This window comes from Rhinatrema bivittatum, chromosome 1, assembly GCF_901001135.1.
Source record: "Rhinatrema bivittatum chromosome 1, aRhiBiv1.1, whole genome shotgun sequence".
Taxonomy (NCBI): Eukaryota; Metazoa; Chordata; class Amphibia; order Gymnophiona; family Rhinatrematidae; genus Rhinatrema; species Rhinatrema bivittatum.
This window is the reverse complement of record NC_042615.1, coordinates 650,063,067-650,077,449: the sequence shown is the minus strand read 5'-3', so window position 1 is coordinate 650,077,449 and position 14,383 is coordinate 650,063,067. Positions and strand designations below refer to the sequence as shown.

Below are 14,383 nucleotides of genomic sequence, written 5' to 3'. Positions count from 1 at the left end.
GTAGGCATAAAAGAAACTTGTACTACCAGCACAGATCTTTCGTCAACAACTGAACTGCCAGATTATTTGATGTAAGTAATTGTTTTATATTGGTTTAATAGTTTTGTTACATAAATATAATCTATAATGTAGTTTTTGTAGTATGGTAAATATTTAAATTGTTTTTATTCAGGGAATCAGAGTAGGCTTTTCCTGCTATGTAGTAGTGATACAGGAGGTTTCTCATATGAACACCTTGATATGTTCAGTCATAAAGAGTTTACAGAAACTTTCACTATGAAGTATGCTTAATAGTGAGAACATGGACACTCATCAATTAAACATTTTTACAAATTAGATGAAACTTGTTTCACTGATAGGATATAGTTGGAAGGGAATTAAGCACACCTACTAGCCCAGTTAGGGAACTACAATTTCTGCTTAAAAACAGGATTTGTGAAGACTGCACACTAACTACAGCACCACTATATACTCTCCCCTAAAAACAAAACTTAAAGTGGCTTTCCTCCACCTTGCACCTCACTAAAGTCTAACTAGGTTTGTCGGGGTTTATTCAAATCCAAATGGACTGAAATTAATATGCAGAACGTTGGCTGTTTCATTATGAGCACATGTTTAGATTTAATGATAGTATGAACAGATGTTCAAAATCAGTGATAGCAATATTTCTCAGAAAACAAGCAACATGGTAGTCCTCACACATGGGTGACATCAGATGGAGCCCTGATGCAGAAAATGTAATGTCAGTTTCAAGAACTTTAACTAGGCACACTGAGTATGCCTAGCATGCCTTATACCATGCATCCACGCAGGGTCACTCTTCAGTGTCCATCCGGCCCCCCCGTGGTGGTGGTGCCTCGGTGCCCACCAACCATAGACACTTGCCGCCATTGTTTTCAACTTACGGCCCTCTTGTTTTGCCCCATCATGACCACATCTGGTTTTCACCGATGCCCTCGGTGCCTAAGGACCATGGCTATCACTGATCCTCATGAGGTGTGAATAGTCTGCCTGGGGGCATTGCATGACATCTGGGGTTGCTGCTTATGCGCCCAGATGATCCTGAAGGGACATAGTCTTCAACTCGAGATGGATCAGCTCTTTGGGTTGAGGAAATCCAAGCCATTGGCATTGAAGGACCTTGGAGCCAAACCGATGGACACTACACCATTAATATCAGCGGGATAGTCTGTTCCTTCCAATATTCGCAGTGGATAGCGGCGTCTGAGACTGTTTCTTTGGGCTGAGGACACCAGGTTCATCTTCAACCTCTGCACCGGGGAAAGATCAGGCCAAGCATCTAGGGAAGCCTAAGAAGCATTGACATCTGTCCCAGTCTATGCACAGGGTTGTACCGGCTTTTGTCACGATGCCCCTGAAGCGGCCCCATGGCGAGAAGCACCCGTCTATGCACAGGGTTGTACTGGCTTTTGTCGCGATGCCCCTGAAGCGGCCCCATGGCGAGAAGCACCCGTCTATGCACAGGGTTGTACTGGCTTTTGTCGCGATGCCCCTGAAGCGGCCCCATGGCGAGAAGCACCCATCCTCTATCGATGCCCGGGGTCCGAAGTGGTCTCCACCAGTCCTGGTGCCAGTCGCCAATCCTCCTCTTGGTTCCAACGAAGATCTGGCCACCCCCTCACCCCTCCTTCCTCCCTATCAGTGGTGGCATTGGCAACATTCGGGGAGGAGCTGTCCTCATACCACCTCTGGGAAAAGCTCAATGTACTTATTGGTATTACCAACCCAGCTAGTGTCTGTTCCCGGGGTGGCATCCATGCCCAGCGGGGACACAGAGGCTCACCCTACAGAATCGGTGGTTTTTGCCAGTTCCTCTGAGGAGAAAGTTCCGCTGAGGCCTGCAGTCCCCCCCCCCCCCCCCCCATCCAGTTCTACCATTGCCTGCACCTAGGGCCCCATCCCCTTTCACATACAGTGAGGATGAAGATCCCTGTGACCCCTGGGGGGATGATCCGACTGAGTCGTCCTCTGAAGACTCTGATGGCTTCCCTTCCGACCCTTCTTCAAATGAGTGAAAAAATTCTCTGCCTGAGGACTTAACCTTCACAAGGTTTGTAAGGGTGTGGAGGCCATCCCTTTTTTAGCTTTTGACAGGAGGATACCAGGCACACAATGCTTGATATCCTCCAGTTCATGGAGCCTCCTATGGAAATTGTGGTGGTCCTGGTACATGAAATTCTTAAGGAATTGCTGCTGAGGATACCAGAATACCACCCTCACAGTGCCTCCCATTAACAAGAAGGTGGACAGGTTTACCTCATCAGAAGGCTGTCAGATTCAGTAAGCTTCAGCTGCCTCACCACTCAGTGGTGGTCTAATCCACTCTCAAGAGGGCCAACCATGCTCAGTGCCCCTGGGGAAGGACCATAGATTGATGGATGCTCTTGGAAGAAAGGTGTTCCATGGCGCTATACTTACTGCCCGCATCACTGCCTACCAGCTCTACATGAGCCAGTACTTGCGGAACATCTGGAAGCAGGTGAAGGAGGTGGCTGAGCAGCTGCCTCAACAGCAGCAAGAGACCCTCAGTGTCGCTGGTGCACAAGGGTCTGGAGTGCGGAAAATGAGGTCCATGCGACCTATGATGTCTTTGAGATGCATAGATGTCTCTGCAGTGGGAATCGGTACCCGCAGAGGTACAGGAAAGACTCTCCAATGTGCCATGCACTGTAGAGAATCTCTTCGGAGATAGGGTGACTGCTGTCGCTCCAGCTTTGGGATCACCATTAAACCCTCCAACAGCTCTCCACTAGTATTCTGGAGACTGCCTCCTCATCCAGGAGGCAGTTGAGACTGGGGCCCATGAAGTCTTTCTTTCACCAGAGGAAATACTTTCCTCTGCCTCCTCAATTCCCAACAGCACCTTCAGAGCTCCCGTAGCCATTCTAGGCAGCTGAGAACTCCCCAAGCCCCAGCCAACTGCTCAGTCAACTTTGGGGATGGGGCTTTGACTGAGCCATTTGGGAGCATAACCCAGTTGCCCATACCCGGGTCAATGGACTGCAGTTCTTTATGAACCAGTGGCCCAGTGTAACCTCAGACAGTGAGTTCAGTCCATTGTCCGGGTACTAATTAAATCTATTGGGTATCCCATCAAATTGCCCTCCATGCCCACATTGGGGGCGGATAATGCATCAGGAGGTACTACAAGTGAGGCTCTCATCCCTCTTAATGGCCACAGCGGTAGAGCCAGTTTTACCAGGGCAAAAGGGTAGGGATTCTACTCCATGTACTCCTGATTCCAAAGAGAACAGGAGAACTCCATCCCGTCCTAGACCTAAGGGACTTGAACAAGTTTCTAAAAAGAGAAAAGTTCAAGATGGTTTCCCTGGGCACCTTGATCCTCCTTTTTTTGCAACAAGGGGACTGGTTATGCTCCCTCAACCTAATGGATGCATACATTCACATTGAGATCTTCCCTAGTCACAGGAAGTATCTTTGACTTATGGGAACAGCACTTCCAGTACAGAGTTTTGCCGTTCGGGTTTGTCTGCCCCAACGGTCTTCACAATATGCCTAATTGTGGTGGCGGTGCACCTCCGCAGACTGGGAGTGCATGTCTTCCCGTATCTTGACGATTGGCTGGTCAAGAGCACGTCTCGGGCAGGGGCCATCTGGTCCATGCGTATGATCATCTGGGTTTTGGAGTCACTAGGGTTCGTTCTCAGCTAACCAAAGTCCCATCTCCTCAATTGGATTTCATAGGAGCCCTGCTGGCCAAGGCCTTTCTGCCCTGCCAGAGGGCTGTCACCTTGGCGGCAGAGATTCAACAGAGCTAGCAGGTATCAACCTGGCACATGTAGAGGCTGTTGGGCCATATGACCACAACTGTCCATATTACTCTACTGGCATATTTGTTTTTTTATTTACACATGCGAGGAGTCCAGTGGATCCTGAAGTCAGTGGCACTAGGCCACTCTGCCTCCAGGATTGCATCAGTCGCCCTGTCTCTCAGGAATTCATACAAATAACAGCAGAAAAGGACCAACGGTCCATCCAGCCTGCCCAACAAGATTATGGTAGTTCCTGTTGAGCTATACAAGTCCCCCATTCTTATCAGTTTCCCAGGCCGTCAAAAGTCAGGGCTCTTGTTTGGTTGCTATTTTAGAGTCCAGTCCCCTGTTACCTTCTGCCGTAGAAACAGTGTGTAATGTTGGAGTTGCATCAAGATTTTCAGGCTTATTGGTTAAGGGTAGCAACCGCCACACCAGCAAGTTACCCCCATGTACTCATTTCTTCATTTCTATTCTCCTAGCCTGTAGTGAACCACTGTGTTTATCCCTTGCCCCTTTGAAATTTTTCACCATTTTGGTCTTCACCACCTCCTCCGGAAGGGCATTCCATGCATCCACCACCCTCTCCATGAAGAAATATTTCCTGACATTGGTTCTGAATCGTCGTCCTGGGAGTTTCATTTCGTAACCCCTAGCTCTAATGATTTCCTTCCAACGGAAAAGGTTTGTCAGTTGTGCATCATTAAAATCTTTCAGGTATCTGAAGGTCTGAATCATCTCTCCCCTGCAACTCCTTTCCTCCAGGCTATACATATTTAGGTCCTTCAACTTCTCCTCATAAGTCATTTGATGGAGACCCCACACCATTTTAGTTGCCCTTCTCTGGGCCACCTCCATCCTGTCCCTGCCTCTTTTGAGATTGTCTCCAGAAATGAACACAGTACTCCAGGTGAGGCCTCACCAAGGACTTCTACAAAGGGATTATTATTTATTTATTTATTTTAACATTAGTTATTCCTCTCTCTCAGGTCAATCCAGTAACAAGTGGTAGGAAGAGCTGCGTTAGTGCTCGGCGCACCCGCAGTTGCCGCACGCACAGTCCTGCTCACCTACCGCTCGATCCTGTATGTAAATAGCTTGCAAATGCAAGCTGCGTCTAAGAAGCGTCCGTGAAGCGTTAGGCCCGCGCAACCCATTTTACTGTATAGAGCGCTATACAGTAACCTGGGTGCATGGGCCTAACGCTTCACAGACACGCTGGTATCTGTCATTTCAAATGTCATTTGAAATGACGGGTACCAGGAAGTGGACAGTTCTCCGCTCGGGATTGTCAGCCCTCTCTCCCCTCCTCCCGAAGCAAGCAACAAAAGCGAAAAAAAAAAGTAGCAAGAGAGAGGATGGGCAATCCTACGCTTGGGATTGCCAGTCCCCTCTCCCCTCCTCCCGAGGCAAGGCGCGAAAATCAGCCTTGCTCCGGGAGGAGGGGAGAAAGGACTGGCAGTGTAAAGCGACGAAGCGACTTACTTTTTTTGCAGCCCCCCTCCGGAGACTGACATCGGCGAGGACAACAGCGGCTCCCCTGCCTCCAGCTGCCCGCGAAGATGGACGCATCGCACGGGCGAAAGCGGCCCCTGTGCGTGCAATTGGGCCGCTCAAGGCGTGACGTCACAACGTTTGGCGTCACGGCATGTGACGTCACGCCTTGAGCGGCCCAATTGCACGCACAGGGGCCGCTTTCGCCCGTGCGATGCGTCCATCTTCGCGGGCAGCTGGAGGCAGGGGAGCCGCTGTTGTCCTCGCCGATGTCAGTCTCCGGAGGGGGGCTGCAAAAAAAAGTCGCTTCGTCGCTTTACACTGCCAGTCCTTTCTCCCCTCCTCCCGGAGCAAGGCTGCTTTTCGCGCCTTGCCTCGGGAGGAGGGGAGAGGGGACTGGCAATCCCAAGCGTAGGATTGCCCATCCTCTCTCTTGCTACTTTTTTTTTCGCTTTTGTTGCTTCAGGAGGAGGGGAGAGGACTGGGGCTGCCCCGGAGACCAGCACCATGGACACGGCCAGGGCAGGTGAGCGGGGGCTGGGGGAAAGTTTGCCGCCTACCCTTACCCCTGCCTCTAATGCAGGGGTAAGGGTAGGCGGTAAGTTAGCAGGTTAAACGCGCGGCAAAACGGCAGGGTAAAAAAGCGATAGTCGGGGCGCGCGTTACTGGATGGTAGGGAATAGCTAATTCGATCGTTTACATGTAATATACATGCTGCGTGCGGAAGGGGTTACCCGGGGATTTAAGGATGCGGTAAGAGTAGGTTAAAGGGGATTGTGGATCACAGGAAGGGCTAACGCGGCCGGTAAGTGAGTAGAAAGCGGGTTAGGAGCGGGGTAAATGCGGCTGCACTTTATTGGATTGACCCTTCTGTGCAGCCCAGCATTCTTCTGGCTTCAGCTATCTCCTGATCACATTGCTTTGCTGTCTTCAGATCACTAGACACTACCACCTCAAGGTCCCACTCTTGCTCTGTGTAAGGTGGTGACAGATTTCCATCATAACCAGTCAATCATCCTGCCAATGTTCTTTTCCAGGCCCCATTCACACCAAGGCAAACAAGCACTGCACAGTTTGGACTGCAAGTGAACCTTAACCTTCTATCTGGAGCAGACAGAAAAACCCATAGACAGTCCACCCAACTTTTTGTTTCTTTTGATAAGAATAGGGTGGGCATTGCCTTTGCCACACAGACAATGTCCAGTTGGCTAGCAGATTGCTTCTTCTGTTATGCCCAGGCAGGTCTGCATCTTAGGGGTCATGGCAAGGCTCATTCTATCAGATTCATAGCAGCATAGGTGGCCCACTTGCGAGCAGTTCCTGTGGAGGAGATCTGCAAGGCTGCGACATGGATTTCTCTCCACACATTCACATCCCATAACTGTCTAAGGTTGACAGACATGACAGAAGGTTCCGCCAGTCTGTCTTTCAGAACCTTTTGAGGTGTAGACCCCAACTCTCCCAACCTAGTGCCCATTGTTTGGGTTCAGGCTGTCTCCACCTCACAGCACTGGTGTTGTGCCCATTGGCACCTGGTGAGGTGGGCTGTTGGTCCCTTTTTTGTGTTGGGGAGCAACCAGTAACCAGGGATTTGCCTATGTGAGAAGATTACCATCCTGCTTGTCCTTGGGGGGGGGGGGGGGGAAGCAGAATTGCTTACCTGTAACAGGGGTTCTCAGAGGACAGCAGGATGTTAGTCCGCATGAAACCCGCCCACCACCCCGCAGAGTTAGGTTTCTGATTTTATTTTAATCGTAATTCTATTTTACGAGACTGAAGAGGGACCTTGCATGAACCTGTGGTAGAAACTTTGATAAGTTTTCCGCACCGGGACTCCATCTGATGATGTCACCCATGTATGAGGACTAACATCCTGCTGTCCTCTGAGAACCCCTGTTACAGGTAAACAACTCTGCTTTATGTAGTGAACTACTAAGTCTGCTCTGAAAATCTCTAATTTTTGTTTCATTAAGAAAATACAAAGCTATCGTGTCTTGTGAAGAACGTCAAATTTATAAGGATGACTTCAATTCTGAATATGATGAATATCGGAACTTGCATGCCAGGGTTGAAAATATTACTAGAAGATTTGTGAAGCTTGATGCAAAGCGCAAGCTCCATACTCCAGGATCTAAAGCATATCGGGTAAGGAATCCTTTCACCCCTACCCTCAAAAGAAAAAAAAATTATTTTTGCTTTTTTATTTGGATAACTATTATTGTATCCCAATATTGTATCTGTATTTTAGAGCCAAGTTAACAGTGATATAGACAGATGCAAGTCAGCCTTTCAGTTGGAAATGTAGCTCTGTACATCTCATTCCCTGACTGCCTGCTTACTTGTAACTTTTTTTTCTTGACATCTAGTTTCTGTAGAGTTCTGCAGTTAGGGGTCCTTCAGTAGTGAGGGAATATTTCTGCAGTCTTGTAAAACAAATTAACTGAACAAATACTATTGTTAAACATGGAGCGGGGCATAAGAATTGACAGTGTATTAACTCAGTTGTTAATATGGACAGGGAGTTGTATGGTGTACACCTGATATCTGCTTATGATTGACTCCATAATCTTATTGTTACATAACTTTCTCTGAAGACCAGCAGTTCATCCGTTAGGCATCATTGCACCCAGCAAACGAATTATTCCAGATCTTTTCTGGGTAAAGGCCTTTCCTTTCCTTTCATTTTGCATTTTTCTGCCAAGACCTGGCACGTTCTTTCCTCTGGAGGCCTGTAGTGCTTCAGAAGCTGACCATGTTTCCTATTTGTTCAGGATATTTTTACCTAAAGCTCCCTAGGTCACCCTAATTTAGATGTTTTGGCACTTTTAAAGGCTTACTCTTTCTTTGCTAGTCTGCTGATCTAGTTCACTTTTTTTTTCTTCTGCGTGATCACACTAGCAAGCCATCCAGCCATATTTTTCCATATCTTCAGCATATTTTTCAGGAGAAAATATTTAATTTCCATTTTCTTTGTCCATTTTCGTCATGCTGTTTGTGAAAGAGGACAATAGCTTTAAATTGTATCCAAAGCCTAGCATCCTGTCTCCAAAGATGGCCAATCTGTTCATAAGTATCTGCAAATCCTGTAAAGTAGATCTAATTCCTGTTGCTCTCTCCAGGGATAGCAATAGCTTTCCTTAGTCTGTCTGGCTAATGTGTTATACACTTCAGGCCTGGAAGTTCACTATTTTCCTTCCTTGCCAATTAAGTCCAGTTCAACAAAGTGAACTTCAGATTCAAAAGTGAAGTTCACAAAGCCACATCAGCAATTGTAGCCCTCAAGCTTTTCTGCGCCTCTTAAGGATAGGCACAGGAGTGGAGAGAGATCTCCCTTTCACCCAAGTTGCAACAAGGGTTGTGAGCATTCGGTTACAGAGTTAGAAAGTATTTTGAGCAAAGATTCCTAAGTTTTGACAGCTTCAATGCATGGCTCCAAGAAAAATTATATGCAGGCAGTTCTACATCTGGCAGAGAACTCTGTCTTCCTGCTCAGAGGACATGCTCATCTCTAGAGATCCAGTCCAGAGCCTTGAATGCCAGTATCTCACAGGATATCCACTCCCTTAGGAGAGGCTTAACCTAGTGTTGTCAGCACTTTTTGAGACCAGTTTTGATAAGAATTGCCACCCTGTTCATGTGATATGCCAGGGTTCCGGTGTCTCATTTCCTCTTGATATGTCAAACAATTTGCCTCTCTGCACTTCCACTTCAGTGCCAGGCGAATGTGACACACATCCAGTGCCCCCAAGCCTGTTTCGGTGCTATTTGTCCTAAATGAGTTGAATAGATTCAGAAAAGGAAGCCTTTCCTGTCCCTCAACATCACTTTGTCCTGATGAGCCAAGTTTTAGATCACAGTTCAGCTCTCAAGGTTGGTATGTTCCCAGATATCCATTTAGCCATTGTTTTCTAAGGATCTGAGGAGTCTTTAAGACCCCAGATACCTATGAGAGATACTCCCATCAGGACTTTCTCCATCTGAAGATTTTTTTCTTTTTGTCCATGCTTCTTTTGAGATTGCATGGACAGGTTGCTAGTGAGTCCAAGGCTGCTTCTCTGTGTCTTGGATGTCTTAAGAATTGGGAACAGTGCCTGTCTATTCTCTTCCAAGAACGGACTTTGTTCTACGAGGGCTTGACACTTATTAATCTTATCGTCTAATGCTAATTGATCTAACAGCCACCTTTGACAAGGTGGACCATAACCTGTTATGCCATCAGATGAGAAACATTGGGATTGATGATAGGGTTCTCAGTTGGTTCTCATCTCTTTCTTACAGAACATTCCAAGTCAAACTGGGCAACCATGTATCTGACACTTTCTAGTGCGAAACAGGGGCCCCTTAAGGCTCAGCCTTCTCAGCACCACTATTCAACATTTATATGCCACCACTGTGTAAATTACTGATGAATCTAGGTATAACCTTCTTATATCCTGACAACATAGAGTTTTACATCCCACACTCCAGATCACTCAAAAATACAGCTTCGATACTCTCGCTACTTGCATGAAAGCAATACAAGAACTATCGCAACTTTAAACTGACACTAAACCCTAAAAAGACTGAAATCATTTGACTGAGTAGAAACGCATCAGTAGTTAAACCACCTGCCCTAGAGCTGGGTAACTTTCAAATTAATCCCACAAAAGTACAGGATTTAGGAGTACAGATAGATGAGAACCTCACAATGAAAAAGCACATCAATAAATTGACAGGTTATGCCAAGTTGCAAATATTACATTGGTTAAAACCATTATTAACTCTAATTTCCAAACTGTATTGCAAACTCTTATCTTCTCAGATCTTGACTACTTTCTACTAGGTCTTCCAGCAAGTCATCTAAAACCAATATAACTATTACAAAGTGCTGCAGCAAGAGTATTGCTAGGGTCTAGGAAATATGATCACATTACACCCACTGTCACTGCACTGGTTGCCAATACAATCCAGAATCTACTATAAAGTACTAACTATATTTAACATTCATTCTAATAACACCAGCTTATTAGGGGAGACACTACAACTTTACAATCCTCAGCAAACACTAAGATCTCAAAATAAGACTTTGACTATCCCCACAATATGGAGCACACATCTGACACAAATGAGAGATTGTGTGTTGTCCATAGAAGGACCAAAGCTCTGGAATTCTTTAACTGAGACATTAACAGATTTAAATGCGAATTAAAAACATGGCTATTCAAAAACTCATAATTTAACTTTAACATCAGAACATACAGAGCCACAAAGACAAGAAGGACAAAATATAATCTAATCAGGAAGAATAAATAAAATGAGAGAATGAAATTCTCATAACCCACTGACAAAGATGTGAAGAGTATATCATTTTAATTACCCATACATTTCACCTTATGTACAAAATCAATTGCTAATATGTTCTAGAAAACTTCACTTGATACTTGCCTGCCTGTGATAACCAATCTTTGTTATAATTATGAATGATACTTTGTAAACCGTTATGATCTATACATGGAATGACAGTATATTAAACATCTAAATACATTTATTTTATTTATGGAAGAGGATGTGGGAGATCCCACACATCATGGGGCAGATATTGAAAAAAAAAACTGAGCTAAATTTAGGCACCTATTTTCAGCCGAACTGGTGATCCTGTTTCAGCTGAAAATTCACATAACTTTAGGAGCCTAAAAGTAAGGCTCCTAAATTTAGGGCTACTATTTTCCTAGATTTAGGAACTTAAATTAGGTGCCTAGTTCTTAAAATCAGTGCTAATCGATATTCTCTGCCTAACTCCTCTTCTCCCCCCCCCCCCCAAATAGCCACCCATTTTTTGGCTCCTAAATTCAAGACCCTTTTAAAACTAGGAGCTTAAATTTAGGCACTCAGCCCTAGTAAATTTTTAAAAGGACTAATTTAGGAAGCTAACTCCAAAAGTAAATTGGCCACCATACTTCTAGATAATAAGAATTCAGACATGAAGTAAGATCTTAGACAACCAAATCAATAATCCCCAGTTAAATCTGCCCTAAAAAGTGCCATAAAATTGAACTTGTGCCTCTGTGTATCCCTGGAAGCAATTGAGAATTTTTGGAGGAAATGAGCATTAGAATGCTGTGCTCTAATCCTACATAACTTCTTACCAAATCTACCGGTGCAATGCTTGCATACAATTCAGGATGGTGGTGTTCAAAAGCACAATACAAATCAAGTTCTATAGAACCACCTGAAAATTGCAACAAACGCATAAAATAGTTATCAAAGTCCAATATGGCAAAAGGGGTATTCAAAAATTTGACCAGGGCAAAATTTTTCATATGAATCTATCCCGATATTCATTTTTTTATGCCAATAAAATAGCTTACTTTTTTATTTTGGCACTATATTAAGATGCTTATGTCCCAAACAAATTTGATTGCCTTTTCTAAGCAATATGGTAAGACTAGTGACTACTTTATGCTTTTTTTAGGGGCATAAGAATGCAGAAGTGTTTGGTGTCCCCCCCCCCCCCCCCCATCAATAAGCAGGGCTAAATTTGTCATGATACATGGGATATCATCTGGTAGGCACTGAATGGATCACTCTATCTAGTATCTACCTTTAACACTACTTAATATCCTCATATTAGCAATGTGATCAAGCATTTTACCAATGTCACTTTAGATCTATTGTTTCTCCATTTGTTCTCCTGATGTTCTAATGTTAATTGTTGTTATTTGTTCCTTTAAAAAGAAAAAACAATGTAAATCGTTGTTATAATTGTAAACCGGAGTGAAGGCAGACACTAATACTTCGGTATAAAAAAATACACCTAAATAAATAGAGCTTTTGTGGGAATTTTCGCACGATGGTTGCCTCATAAGTCCCTCTCAGCCCTTTCATCTGAGCACAGCCCAGATGTTTGCCACCTCAGTAAATAGCATGAATTAACTATGCAGAATATTCACCCGCCTCTCTGGAGAGTCAACTTCCTAGCTAGCAGGCCGATCCAGTACAATGCGCTCCTAAAGTTATTCACATAACTTTAGGAGCCTGCTCTTGGACGCGCGTTTTCCCTTACCCCTTATTCAGTAAGGGGAGGAAAACGCGCGTCCAACCCGCGGCACCTAATAGCGCCCTCAACGTGCAAATGCATGTTGATGGCCCTATTAGGTATGCGCGCACAATTCAGAAAGAAAAATGTTCAGCCAAGCCGCACATTTTACTTTCAGAAATTAGCGCCGACCCAAAGGTTGGTGCTAATTTCTTACGGCACTGGGAAAGTGCACAGAAAAGCAGTAAAAACTGCTTTTCTGTGCACCCTCCGACTTAATATCATGGCGATATTAAGTCGGAGGTCCCGAAGAGTGAAAAAAAAAAAATTTGAATTTGGCTCGCAGCTGTCGGGCTGAAAACCGGATGCTCAATTTTGCTGGCGTCCGGTTTCCGAGCCTGTGGCTGTCAGCGGGCTCGAGAACAGACGCCAGCAAAATTGAGCGTCGGCTGTCAAACCCGCTGACAGCTGCCGCTCCTGTCCAGAGGCGCTAGGGACGAGCTAGTCTCCCTAGCGCCTCTTTTTACCACCGGGCCTAATTTAAACAAATTAACTTACTGTATCGCGCGCGCAGGAGAGCGGGCAGGCGCTCTCCCACGTTTTTTACTGTATCGGCCCGTTAGTTAGCTCTAGAATCGACTGAAGGGTGTCTCACAAGGTAGTGCCCAAATAGTAATTCCCATGTGCTCAGAGCAAAAGGTCCTCTCCCTAGGGACAGGGGTCCATTTGGTGCTGCCAGATGACATTACTCCACATCATGACTAATTTATTCTATCTATGGAAACCACTGCTTATGGTAAGCAAACTTGCTATTACTTGTGACAAACATGCAGAGTTTCTTAACCTGATAGAGACCGGTAAAGAAGTGAGATGCATTGTGGTCTTACCTGACTCCACAGTGTTTTGAAATAGTGTCAAGAAATTCTCCTCAGCCTATTTATACCAGCAAGCTGCTATGGTTTCAGGCCACCTGCCTTCAAGATGTGCAGATGGACCTTGTAATGGTAGAAATCTCTTCAGAGATGATCAGGGAAGAAATGTAATGCATGAAAGACCCCAATCTACCCCTCCAGATCCTACCACTGCCGCATATGTTCCTCCCACCATAGCGTAAACCGTTTTGGGTTGTGTTTTTTTCTCGCTCTTCCAGCCTTTACCTATCCCAGACACCAGGACCCAAGGGCTTCACATACTATATATGCAATTCCCCTGGTTCCTGTGGAAAATTTTACAAAATTCTGCAGCAGTTATGTGGAATATTTTGTTTTTATAAAGAAAATAAAAATGGGCATTAAGTCTTTTCTGTATGTATCCAGTTACATTTAGTTCATTTTTGTTATGTGAAAGGGATCTTGATACTGAGACGGGAAGGGGGATGATGGGATCTGAAGGGCAATGGGGAAGGAATCGGGCAAGAGAGGTGGAAGGATGTAGGGAATGAGTGAAGGAGAGATGAGGATCAAGGATAAGAGAGGAAGGGCAAGGGGCAGTAGGAGAAGAGGATGATTCACTCAGACCCCTTCTCTCAACACACATCCCTTTCGCACCTTTGTTCCTCTAATTCACAGCCCCTCTAATTCTCTATGCATGCCCTCTAATCCAGTGGTTCTCAACCTTTTTTCGGCCGGGACACACCTGACAGATGGTTCTTAAATGCGTGACACATTGAACATGTGACAGTCATGGGGAAAAATGTAAATATATATTCTGCATCCTCAGGAACCCCCTCGACCCCCAAAAATGGGTGCAGAGCAGAACTAGGGCATTACCCGTACAGCTCACCATACAAAAAAAATATGCTGGATCTGATGACATCTCAGTAAAAGCAAAACAAACTCTCTTTACTGGCAAGCACAATACCCCTCCTTATGAAAAGACAGTAATTTACCACTACAAATATTTAACCAGGCCCTAAACACTAATACACCTCCTATTAGGAAAAGAAAGCAAGCCAAGCTGCTATAGATAGATACCCACTTAGAAATAATAGTAAAACTATAGCTGATGAACAGAATAACATCCAACAATTAAAAACTCTTAAAGATTATTAAAAATTGTCCAAATATCAATAAAATATTTC

The 14,383-nt window shown here is 45.0% G+C and overlaps 1 protein-coding gene across 1 annotated transcript in view; it reads left to right on the top strand.

Moving 5' to 3' along the window:
* ELL2 (elongation factor for RNA polymerase II 2) overlaps positions 1–14,383 on the top strand; it is a 227,552-nt gene that overhangs the window by 197,676 nt on the left and 15,493 nt on the right. Inside the window, exons 9-10 of the mRNA XM_029572992.1 lie at positions 5–71; positions 7,262–7,433. Coding sequence (XP_029428852.1) covers positions 5–71; positions 7,262–7,433 — 239 coding nt within the window. The remainder of the gene's footprint in view (positions 1–4; positions 72–7,261; positions 7,434–14,383) is intronic.